Genomic DNA, 13,646 nt, shown 5'->3' with positions numbered 1-13,646 from the left:
AGCCCTCTAAACATGGAATAACATCCCTACAGTCACATTTACACACGTAGAGCCAATATATACCATATACAGTAGAGGGATCCCTCATTTATCGATGCAATTTTTTTAGTTGCAGCATAGAAAACCTGTTTAAGACCGTCTAAATATGTATTTTTTACATTGTCAGAGCGCTCTAAACATGAAATAACATCCCTAAAGTCACATTTACACATGTAGAGACAATATTATAACCCCTCCTTTATTGTGGCTAATCACTTCCAGACCAGACTGTGATAAGTGAATTTCCTATAAGTGGGATCCCTCATTTATCGATGCAATTTTTTTTAGTTACAGCATTGGAAAACTTTTTACGACATTCTAAATATGTTTTTTTTTACATTATCAGAGCCCTCTAAACATGGAAAAACATCCCTACAGTCACATTTATAAACGTAGAGCCAATATATACCATAAATAGTAGAGGGATCCCTCATTTATCGATGCAATTTTTTTTATTACAGCATTGAAAACCTGTTTACGACCTTCTAAATATGTTTTTTTACATTATCAGAGCCCTCTAAATGTGGAATAACATCCCTACAGTCACATTTACACACATATAGCCAATATATACCATATATAGTAGAGGGATCCCTCATTTATCGATGCAATTTTTTTAGTTACAGCATAAAAAACCTGTTTACGACCTTCTAAATATGTATTTTTACATGATCAGAGCCCTCTAAACATGAAATAACATCCCTACAGTCACATTTACACACATAGGGCCAATATATACCATATATAGTAGAGGGATCCCTCATTTATTGATGCAATTTTTTTTTAGTTATAGCATTGAAAACCTGTTTACGACATTCTAAATATGTTTTTTTTTTTACATTATCAGAGCCCTCTAAACATGAAATAACATCCCTACAGTCACATTTACACATGTAGAGACAATATTATAACCCCTCCCTTATTGTGGATAATCACTTACAGACCAGACTGTGATAAGTGAATTTCCTATAAGTGGGATCCCTCATTTATCAATGCCATTTTTTAGTTAGAGCATTGAAAACCTGTTTATGACATTCTAAATATGTTTGTTTTACATTATCAGAGCCCTCTAAACGTTGAGTATTATCCCTAAAGTCACCCATTTTATCAACCTGAAGCGGAAATATGGAAAAACCTATTTTTAAATGGATTGTCATTCATCTTTAAAAAAGATCATTGAAACACAAACCAAAGAATGACTTCATAATATCAAACGACCTTGAGTACAAGATTGGATTTTTTTATGTTTTTTTTTTTCAGCTGGCTTCATGATCAGATTGACCTCCGTTGCGGCGAAATGTCCCCTGATGATTCTCATCATATCTTCGCATATCTCGTCAATGTGCGGGAACTGGGTTTTAATTAGCTCGTCACAAGCGGGATCGACCCAGAACAAACACTTTTTTTCTTTATCGTCTTGGCCAATGAGGTTATTTGTCAACATGATTCTGCCAAAGCGACCAGGTGGGTTTTTATGAAGGATGGTGAGTTTTTGAAGTTTGGGCCAATATTTAAAAAAAGCACATTTTTGTTGTATTGTTGGTTATGTACCACAAAAATAATGACTCTCTTTGGGAAGTGGCGGCCGGGAAAGTGATGGGAAACTACACAAAGACATAGGTGAGAGTTCACTTCAAGGTCGTGTGGTGAACCCCCACTCCCCCACTCCACCCCCCTGTGATGCTGTACTACATTTAATGTCACTGGGGAGTAGGTCACAGTGGCAAGTGCAGGAGAAACATGGAAGGTAATGGCACAGGAAGCTCCCACAGAAGATCACACTGGACACGCCAACCTTTTAGCATGCTCAGCAGTACACGCAGTTACTATATAACCGAGTACTCTCCTATTGGGTATTTATGCATACGGATAAAACACATGCATGTTCGCATTTCTATGTATGTTTATATAATACAGAAAATAATTAAGAAGCATGGTAATAGTACAATGTTTTAAAAATATTTTTAAAACATAAAATAAATAATGTTCCTCATAAAATCTCATAAAATTGCAACATTATACTTTTTCTCTTCATATTTGGACTTTATTCTCATACATTTACAGCAGTTCTATTTCCATTTCTCATAATATTGCCTTCAAATAAAATTCAGATTTTTTTTTTCAAATTAAAAAAAAATATTTTGACAGCATTCTTATAAAATTACTGCATTTTTTTCAACATTTGAAGTTGTGTTAAATTATACTGTTAAATTATATATGTATTTAACAAATTATATATTTAAACAATTATATTATATAATGTGCCACAGACCAATAAAAAAACAGCTGTGAGACGCAATAATTAAGAAGCACGGTAATAGTACAATGTTTTAAAAATAATTTTTTCAACTTTACGCGGCTAAAATAAATCATTTTCCTCATAAAGTCTCATAAAATTGCAACATTATACTTTTTTTCCTTCATATTTTGACTTTATTCAAATTAAAAAAAATATTTTGACAGCATTCTTATAAAATTACTGCATTTTTTTCAACTTTACACTCCTAAAATAAATAAATATAAAATCACTGAATTTTTTTCATTTTCAACATTTGATGTTGTTTGTTTTCTTAATAAATTATATTCCCAGAATGTGCCACAGGCCATTAAAATTTGATTTAAATTTAAAATTAAAATTTCAAATTGAAAAAATATTTTGACAGCATTCTTATAAAATTAGTGCATTTTTTTCAAAATTTGATGTTGTGTTAAATTATGTTGTTAAATTATATATATAAATTATATTATATAATGTGCCACAGGCCAATAAAAACAGCCTTGGGACACCTATGACACATTATATAATATAATTAATATATATTAATATATATATAATTTAACAACATAATTTAACACAATATGAAATTTTGGAAAAAATGCAGTAATTTTATAAGAATGCTGTCAAAATATTTTTTTTATTTGAATTTTTTTTAATTTAATTTAAATTTTAATAGCCTGTGGCACGTTCTGGGAATAGAATTTAATAAGAAAACAAACAACATCAAATGTTTAAATATTTTAAAAATGCAGTAATTTTATAAGAATGCTGTCAATTTAATTTGATTTTTTTCATTTAAATTTAAATTTGAATGGCCTGTGGCACGTCCTGAGAATATAATTTAATAAGAAAACAAACAACATCAAATGTTGCAAAATTAAAAAACATGCAGTAATTTTATAAGAATATTTTCAAAATATTTTTTTTTATTTGAAAAAAAAAAACAGAATTTTATTTGAAGGCAATATTATGAGAAATGGAAAAATAGAACTGCTGTAAATTTATGAGAATAAAGTCAAAATATGAAGAGAAAAAAGTATAATGTTGCAATTTTATGAGACTTTCTTTTCTCGGGGGTGTCCAAAGTGCAAAGGGGGGGCCGTGCTCCTAGCTCCTAGCACATAGGCATAGCACAGTATATACTGGAGGTACGGTATATATATGGTATACTACTACAGTGTATTAAATGAGTCCCGGGTGTCCACCCTAATGACCGTCCTTTCAACTAGCCCCCAGAAGCCTGGGCTACTTATCACCCACCTGACAGCCATAGAGCCAACATTAGAGCACAATGTACTTACTTTAGCCGCTGCAATCTGTCTCTTTCTTGCTGGCGCTCTCGCTTCTTCTCGCCCTCCATTTTTTTTTTTTTATGACTCTCCCTCTCCTCCACGGTAATCAACAGAGGCTTATGTAACTCCCTCTACCTGTGCTTATCTCCCTCTAACACACACTGACAGGCACCTTGCCTGCCTTACTAATAACACGCTACCTCAATACGGGGAGGGGGGAACAGAAGAAGGGAGGTCGGCATACGTTTGGGGCGGATAACGGGGAGGAAACGTGAAGGAAAAGGGCAAAAGGAGAAAGGGTGTCGGGGGAGAATGTTGCCAGGTGACATTAAAAGAACGATGATGAAAGGACACGCCGCTATTCTTGCTCGCCGCGACCCAAACAAAGACACTCTTTCTCTGAAAGCCGCAATCATCCCCCCCCCCCCCCCCCCCCAAACAGCAACTGGCTCCGATGACAGGCGGGAGACACGCTAAGGGAAGCTAGCCAGACGCAGAGCAGACGTCGTAGCCCACCATGATAAAGACATGCACCGGGCATGATAAATTCATTTAGCGCTCCATCACGCCGTATCGTGTCGACTGTGCGGCGTTCATCTTGTCTTACAATCAACAAGGTTATGTCGTCAAGTCCTTATTGTCACTCCAAAACCAACCAGCTAGTTTGCTTGCTAACCTAAACCGGCTGCAAAGAAAATCCCTAGGATTCATTTTGTCTGTTTTATCATAAAATACCGCACATAATACTGCACGATTCTACCCTTTGGTACCGTAAATCTTGTCTTATTGATAAAGATGTGGACAATACTGATCATTCGGCCATCTTGGCTTCTTTTCTACTATTATGTCTCTTACACTTTTTTTTATATTTCAGTATTGAACGAAGCAAAATTTGTTCTCAATCAGAAGTCACTCCACACTCTTTATTGCTCTCTGGTTCTACCATATCTTACTTATTGTGTGGAAAAATGTACTGCAAAAAAGGCCAGTAAGGATAATTCATAATGGCGCCTACAGAGAACATTCTAACTCCTTATTTCTAAAATGACAAATATTTCAACTTCCTGATATAGTTCATCTTCAAACAGCTAAAATAATGCATAAGGCTAAAAATAAGCAATTAGCTAAAAATGTCATCCAATACTTCTCTACAAGAGAGGAGAAATATGATCTCAGGGAAGAAGTACATTTGAAACACTTCTATGCTAGGACTACGTTATGCTAGCCATAGCATTTCAGTATGTGGAATCAAACTATGGAATGGATTCAGTAAGGAAATCAAACAATGCACAACGATGAGCCAATTCAAGAAACAATACAAGCAGTTGATGTTAAAATACAAGGATGAAGAGTCTTGAACCAGTCATGATGTGCTATATATATCACTATATTGACACTTAATAAAAAAAATAAAAAAATAAAAAAAATATAAAAAAAACATTTTTTTAATTTAAAATATATTTTTTTAATTCAAAATAAAAAATAAGAAAATATAAAAACAAAAAATTGAATTATATTAGGAAAGCAGGAAGTGAACAACTGTAACAGTTACTGATTGTAAAAGTACCAGATGGAGGGGTAGGATTTAATAAGCTTTGCTTCTTCCTACTCCTTTTGGACATGTGGAACTGGGAACTGATTATGGGATGCACTCAATTGTAATCTGATGCATGTTCAAATGAAATTAAACCATTACCATTACCATGACACTGAAAAAAGTGAAACAACCGTGTCTTTCCTTTAAAGTGCATTTTTAAATTGGTCTAATTGGAAATCATAGTTTCCAGGTTAAATCTGATTTTTATACTTTGCATTAAAGCAAACAACACCCCCCTGGACAAAATGAAATGAAACAATTCTACTTAAATGGTAGTTAAAGTTTTGTTTTTTTTGTAAAAGTTATTGTGTAAAAGACACACTTGCCTGCTGTACTGCTAAGAACACTGTTTTTGATTTTTTATTTATTTATTATTATTTAGAAAGGTGATGCAATTTTCAGAATCATCACAAATAAATGGTCTTTTGAAGATAATTTTTGTTGTATTTTAATGTATTTTTTACTCTTTTTACGTGCTTTTATTTAGCTCTATTTTTTTCTGTAAAGCATCTTTGAGTATTTAGAAAAACGCTATACAAATAAAATGTATTATTATTATTATAATTTTTCTTTTTTAAGTTTTATTTGCTGTGGATCAGGTCAGTGAATTATGGTTTTATATTATAGAGAATTTAGTTTTTGTTTGTGGTGAAATTTTAAGTTATAAAAAGGCACAAAAAAAACAGTGATAAACGAGGGACGAATGTAATGCAAGTTTGTACATGTAACTTTGTTCCTACTAAACGTAAACATGGAGTTTGTATGAAGTCAACGTCAACTCTATCAAATGATCCCCTTAGACCAAGGGTGGGCAAACTGCGGCCCGGGGGCCACATCCAGCCCGCCAAGTGTTTGAATACGGCCCGCCCGTTTTTTCCAAAAGTATTTCATTGAAACTTAACACTTAAAAGTTTGCCCACTTCTGCTTTAGACGTTCCAACGCTTTTATGGTATGGCAGATGCAAAACACATGCGGTCCTCTAATTAGAGAGGGAGCGGGTAAAAAAAAAAACGCAAACAAAAGCAATGTCCTTGTTTTAAGTAACATTAGAGTTCCGAGAGAGCTACATATGGCATTTGAAAAAGTAGCCAGCGGAAAGAAGCGCAGACTTTGAAGAGTGGAGGTGCCTTGTGCTTTAGCCTCTGTCAGAACTGAGCTACCATCTGCTTGCGGTGAGTGTGTGTGTGGATATGTGCACGTGGGAGTGTGTGTGCGCATGTGTTGGACACCACAGGAGTTGTGTGCTCTCTTTAGATAATAATAATAATATAAAAAACAACAACTCAAGGCTGCATCTCTTGCACTAGGAGGCTTGTAATCATTTGCTGAGTAATTACTAAGTGGCGTTTGTTTCAATAAGTAGATATTGAAATGCACGCCGAAGAAGATACACTTTAATATCAATGGCGCTGACATGGAGATGTTATGCATCAGTGCTTGATTTTCAGCGGTTAAGAAAACACTCCGCGATCCACGACGCCATCTTAACGTCGTTCATTGCCGTTCTGATGAGCAGCGACTCTTCCATTCCCGAATCGCGGCTAATTATTCATTCAGCTCGCGACGTCGCTGGGAACACAGGCAATCACCGTCATCATCTGGAGGTGCGTGTGCGGCGTTGTGTTTGCCGGTTGTTACCATGGTACCGAGTATCCCACAGCGATCAGCACTTTAGTTTCACATTGACATTTCTGCGAGTCCAGATGGTGGATCTAATGTATTTGCTATCATTGATTAGCTAAGCTTTGACCTCTGTTCACATCCAGGCTGGTATTGATCTAAAGCTGTCACCGGGTCCGAGCTTGGATGACGTCCCTGGGGCTTCAAAGCTAAGACAGGAGGGGGGGACGGATGTCTTGTACTACTTTTGTGCATTAAGATAGAAGAGAGGATGGAAGAGTCTTGTGGGGGTCTTTCATGCCGTGAATGCTAAACAACATTGGAAGTTCTTATCCGTCTATTTGTAGTCACCGAACAGCAATCAGCAACGGTCAGTTCATTTTTATGATACGGTAATTCTGTACAAAACCTCAAATAGCAAAATATTCAGTGGAAAAAAATACGTCTTGGTTTTGGTACACTGTCTCTGTTATTGAACGGCGACAAAGTGCCCAAACAAAACACCCAGGAGATGGTGATTCAGTCTCAGTGAAGACTTGATAGTGGTTCTTTTACTGTTGGGACACTATAGACAGATCAGATTCTGGGAAGCCTTTAATCATCTATGTTATATGTGTGTGTGTGTGTGTGGTGTATTTTTTCATAGAAGACACACAGAACAATGAAAAAAAAAATTCTGTGTCCCACAGGGCTTTGTGCTAGGGCCACTTTTCATCCATACATATAGAGTACATTATGTTCTTGTTTTTCATAATTCTAGGTGTTTAGGAGGGATTTATTAGATTTGCATTATCTTCTATGGAAAAAAATGCTTTGGTTTTCATTAATTCATTCATTTTCTACCACTTTTCCTCATGAGGGTCGCGGGGGTGCTGGAGCCCATCCCAGCTGTCTTCGGGCAAGAGGCGGGGTACACCCCGGACTGGTGGCCAGCCAATCACATGGCACATATAGACAAACAATCATTCACACCCACATTCATACCTATGGACAATTTGGAGTCGTCAATTAACCATGTTTTGGAATGTGGGAGGAAACCGGAGTACCCGGAGAAAACCCACGCATGCACGGGGAGAACATGCAAACTCCACACAGAGATGGCCGAGGGTGGAATTGAACCCTGGTCTCCTAGCTGTGAGGTCTGTGCCGCTTTGGTTTTCATATGTTTCAGTTTTTGTCTGATTTTATGGAATGGTTCAATGACAAAACCTGACGTTCTATTGTCATCAAATGACACACCGGCGTGCCACAGGGCTCCGTCCTAGAGCTACTACTCTTCATGCATACATTTACATTCTACCACATAGCAAAATGTTCCATTTTCTGCATGTAAAACTACAATTACACTCTATGAAATATGTTTTTGTTGATATGGTTGGAACAGATTCATTGGATTTACATGATTTCCTATGAAAGAATTTTATTTTGTTTCAGTTTTTGTCAGCCCCTCTGGAAAGGACTAATGACAAAAACCAAGGTTCCACTGTAATCAGACGTTACTGAAGTCCCATCGGTGTGCTACAGGGCTCTGCCCTGGGGCTACTACTTTTTATGCATACATTTGCATTCTCCCACATAGCAAAATGTTCCATTCTCTGCATGTAAAATGATAATTACCCTCTGTAAAATGTTATTTATGTTTGTTTTTATGGGTTTTTTTTTTTCCAAGGAGCCCTTGGCAATGGGCCTCCTAAGACCTGACTGTTGGGTTTGTAAGGCCAAACAAAGCTGATGCTAATCGACCTGTTTGTCTCCTGTTTTTCAAAATGGTTACGCAGAAATTAAAATAGAATCCTAAAACTCTTATCAGTTCCCATCCATAACCGTCAGGGAAAATATTCCCATGTTGTTTTTATTTTTAATTTTCAGTATTATGCCAATGATACCCACTCTTTTTTTCAAAATGGTTACGCAGAAATGAAAATAGCATCCTAAAACTCTTATCAATTCCCATCCCTAACCGTTAAGCAAATATTCCTATGTTGTTTTTTCATTTTTTAAATTTTCAGTATTATGCCAATGATACCCGCTCTTTTTTTCAAAATGGTTACGCAGAAATGAAAATGGAATTGTAAAACTCTTATCAATTCCCATCCCTAACCGTGAGGGAAAATATTCCGATGTTGTTTTTTATTTTTTTTAATTTTCAGTATGATGCCAATGATACCTGCTCTATTTTTCAAAATCGTTACACAGAAATGAAAATAGAATCCTAAAACTCTTATCAATTCCCATCCCCAACCGTCAGGGAAAATATTCCTATGTTGTTTTCTCATTTTTTACATTTTCAGTATTATGCCAATGATACCCTACCCGCTCTGTTTTTCAAAATTGTTACGCAGAAATGAAAATTTAATCCCAAAACGCTTATCAATTCCCATCCCTAACCGTGAGGGAAAATATCCCGATGTTGTTTTTTAATTTTTTTAATTTTCAGTATTATACCAATGATACCCGGGTCTGCCACACCTATGAATCCATTGCCTATCTTTCACCTTTGTTCACGGAATTCCTTCTAATTGGTACTATTCCACTTTAACCAACGCAAATATTGATAACTCAGGTCAAGAGTCTTCGTGTCAGCAATATTGCCTCGTGTGCTTATTTCCATAAAATGACGCTTGATGAATCTGGGCGACGCAGGTGTAACATGGCCTGGAGTAATAATGGCAGAGCAAGAGAAACGGTAAGGACAAAGAGTCATTCTCAAAGACTCTGCCTGCCCTTTTTCTTACATTTTTGACATTCACATGAGACTTTTCATTTGCGGAACATTTCTCTCTTGATGATGATGATGTGTGTGTGTGTGTGTGTGTGTGTGTGTGTGCACTGATGAGCAAACGGTGCCGCAGTATTACTCCCAGGGACCCTCTTAAGTCCTCTATGTTTTTAATCACCACCAGCTCCTACCATCTAATTAATCATTAACATTTCTCCTGCTGATCCTTAACCTTCCGGGGACATCTTCAGGTACCTCCCTGGTGTGTACGTGTGTGTGTGTCATGGCGGCTTTAATGACCACCAAAGCACTAATATTCAAGCCGTGTACCAGCAGCTCTGATTGACCGACTTTTGGGACGTTGATTTTGATATCAAGACAGAAAAGAGCGTGAATTGTGTCATATTATTATTAAGTTGGATCTCATTAGATGGTAGCCACTGGAAAAAAACAGAAACTCAAGGAAGTCGGTATCACGTGATGTTGGTGTTTACCTTTTACTGGGCATGCCCCATTGACTATTCCAGTTGATTATAGCGGCGCATGTAGACAAGCGTTTGGAATATTCCTTTCCCCAATCCGATTGAGGTATCTTGTAACCGCTCAATCGGAAAGTTGTCAGGGTCGTTGTGGTGTTTTTCGTTCTTTCAGCGAATGCTGAGATATGACGTAACACGCAGCTCGACACGTTCTTCGATTTAAAAAAATGGAGGCGAGCAATCGGCACTGGACTTTTACGGAAAGTTTGTTTTTGATTCAAACTAAATTTGAAGACTGGACGAAGGAAAAACTGGAAAACTGGAAAAAAAAGAAAAACTTGAGGAAGTCGGTATCACGTGATGTTGGTGTTTACGTTTTACTGGGCATGCCCCATTGACTATTCTGGTTGATTATAGCGGCGCATGTAGACAAGCGATTGTAATATTCCTTTCCATGTATACCATTGCTTTTGGAAAAGTGATTCGGAAAGATTCAATTCGGAAAGAGAAAAACACCTCATGTAAACGTGGCTAGTGTTGATGAGTGACGATGAAATGTTAATGTTTTTTTTTGCAATTTGTGGAGGACGGTGTACGAGAAAGCTCCCATTCCGCAAAAGTGACCGCATTCTCGTCGACAACGGCAACACGATGAATTATTAAATCGGGAGCGAGCCCAAGCTGCGGCGAATGCATGAGAACGCCGCCTTGGCGTGACCGGGCTCGGGTTTGTTTTATTTATAATATGAGGCCTGCATGGGCTGAGTTGCTAAAAATGGCAGCCGTACATGCATGTGGGTGTGAACAGATGTGTTTTTTTTTTTCCGTGGCCTTGCCGTGTTGTTGTGGCTCGTGCTGCTCGGCAGGTAATCCCAAAGGTGTAGCACGGCGATATGACACCTTTTAAAAAGGAAGCAGTGAAGAAATGAATCCTTTTGCAGCTCATTTGTTCTTCTTCGTTTGTATTTCTAGCACTTCTCTTGAACGTCCCCCCGTCCTCGTTGGCTTTGTTTTCCTTTCCCGTCTCCTCTAACCCTATCTCCCCCTCGCCTCGCCGTCCACAGGCGGTCGAGTACTTCACTGCCAGCAGTGATTTATTCTGCTTCATCAGTACACATTGCACATAACACTGGAGCAGGTTGCCGACACACACACACACACACACACACATGCATACACACACATGCATGCACACAGTCACTGAAATGGATCTAAAGAGGCTGGAGGGCTCGGTATGAACCACAATGGGCTGATGTGATTCACGCCAATGTTTAGGTTGCGGTGTCATTGTGTAATTGAGCATGTGCGTTACACAGCTTGTGTTCCTCACTTTCGCTTTCCACACAAATTCATTCTCACGGGACGCTACGCACGCCAGTTTTTGTCAGACCTTCTGGAAAGGACTAATGATAATCTATATTATACGTATGTGTGTGTGTGTGTGTGGTGTATTTTTTCATAGAAGACAAGAACAATGAAAAAAAAAATTAGGTGTCCCACAGGGCTTTGTGTTAGGGCCACTTTTCATCCATTCATATAGAGTACATTATGTTCTTGTTTTTCATAATTCTACGTGTTTAGGAGGGATTTATTAGATTTGCATTATCTTCTATGGAAAAAAAATGCTTTGATTTTCATTCATTCATTTTCTACCGCTTTTTCCGCACAAGGGTCGCGGGGTTGGTGGAGCCTATCCCAGCTGTCTTCGGGCAAGAGGCGGACTGATCGCCAGCCAAGGGTGGAATTGAACCCTGGTCTCCTAGCTGTGAGGTCTGCGTGCTCTCCACTCGACCGCAGTGCCGCGTTGGTTTTCATATGTTTCAGTTTTTGTCTGACTTTATGGAATGGATCAATGACAAAAATTAGGTTCTATTGTCATCAAATGTCACACCGGCGTGCCACAGGGCTCCGTCTTGGAGCTACTACTCTTTATGCATACATTTACATTCTACCACATAGCAAAACCATACAACGATGTTGGATCCCAGAGAAAAGTCAGCTACGTGAACCACTACACTACCAATTCCACAATGTTGGATCCCACAGGAACTACACTACCAATTCCACGATGTTGAATCCCACAGGAAAGTCAGCTACGTGAACCACTACACTACCAATTCCACAATGTTGGATCCCACAGGAACTACACTACCAATTCCACAATGTTGGATCCCACGAAAAAGTCAACTACGTGAACCATTACACGAGCAATTCCACGATGTTGAATCCCACAGAAAAGTCAGCTACGTGAACCACTACACTACCCATTTCACAATGTTGGATCCCACAGGAAAGCCAGCTATGTGAACCATTACACTACCAATTCCAAGATGTTGACTCCGGCAGGAAAGTCAGCGACGTCAACCCCTACACTACCAATTCCACGATGTTGGATCCCACAGGAATATCAGCTACGTGAACCACTACACTACCAATTCCACAATGTTGGATCACACAGAAAAGTCAGCTAAGTGAACCACTACGCTACCAATTCCACAATGTTGGATCCCACAGGAACTACACTACCAATTCCACGATGTTGGATCCCACAGGAAAGTCAGCTACGTGAACATCTACACTACCAATTCCACAATGTTGGATCCCACAGGAAAGTCAGCTACGTGAAGCACTACACTACCAATTCCACGATGTTGGATCCCACAGGAATATCAGCTACGTGAACCACTACACTACCAATTCCACGATGTTGGATCCCACAGTAAAAGTCAGCGATGTGAACCACTTCCATACCAATTCCATGATGTTAGATTTCGCAGGAAAGTCAGCTACGTGAACCACTACACTACCAATTCCACAATGTTGGACCCCACAGCAATTACCAATTCCACGATGTTGGATCCTACAAGAAAGTCAGCTACGTGAACCACTACATTACCAATTCCACGATGTTGGATCCCACAGGAAAGTCAGCTACATGAACCACTACACTACCAATTCCACGATGTTGGATTTCACAGGAAAGTCAGCTACGTGAACCACTATGCTGCCATAAGACTTGTTATATTATGTAATATTCGATATATTTGGGTGAACGATACATGGAATGACCACTGCCTTCGACTGTAACCTCACCAATATTCATCTTGTGTCATTTTTTTTTATTTTTATTTTTATTTTGCATGTCCTTGTAACTGTATTAACTTTATTTTAAGGAGTTTTGTTTACACATGTGCAAAGCTGTGCACCTTGTTGTCTCTGTAATTGGTTTGTGGAGCATGTTTTGTTGAAATGTGATGCATATTTGCAATATTTATGCCTCCCCGGGCCGGCGAGAGCGCATAGAGAGAGGAGGTGCTGCCCCATGGATACCTGTGACCTGGTCGACAAGGATGCGGGAGGTGATGATGCGTCCGTACTGGGAGAAGAGCTGCTCCAGCTCCTTCTGGGTCATCGTCTTAGGCAGGCCGCTCACGTACAGGTTGGCGTCACGGATGGAGGCCGAGCTGGGTCGCGCATACGAAACCTGCGAGGCAGAGAAACACAGAAATGGACCAAAATGCTTTTTGTTTTGCGTCAATGAAAAATGAAAATGAAAATATTTGGCTCCTTGGAACAATGACGAGATAAGACTTGAAGTGGTTTTCTAGCTGAACCAGATTG

General features: G+C 38.5%; 1 protein-coding gene across 6 annotated transcripts in view; it reads right to left on the bottom strand.

Moving 5' to 3' along the window:
• Window positions 1–13,646, bottom strand: part of elavl4 (ELAV like neuron-specific RNA binding protein 4) — a 124,117-nt gene that overhangs the window by 23,527 nt on the left and 86,944 nt on the right. For 4 of the 6 annotated variants that reach the window (XM_058074392.1, XM_058074394.1, XM_058074396.1 and 1 more), the window contains one exon: window positions 13,357–13,509. In XM_058074392.1, the coding sequence (XP_057930375.1) occupies window positions 13,357–13,509 (153 nt within the window). Of the gene's footprint in view, window positions 1–13,355; window positions 13,510–13,646 lie in introns of all 6 variants that reach the window. The other 2 variants (XM_058074393.1, XM_058074395.1) reach the window with 1 other exon arrangement.

Source organism: Doryrhamphus excisus, chromosome 5 (assembly GCF_030265055.1).
Source record: "Doryrhamphus excisus isolate RoL2022-K1 chromosome 5, RoL_Dexc_1.0, whole genome shotgun sequence".
Classification (NCBI taxonomy): Eukaryota; Metazoa; Chordata; class Actinopteri; order Syngnathiformes; family Syngnathidae; genus Doryrhamphus; species Doryrhamphus excisus.
This window is presented reverse-complemented; position numbering and strand designations above follow the sequence as displayed.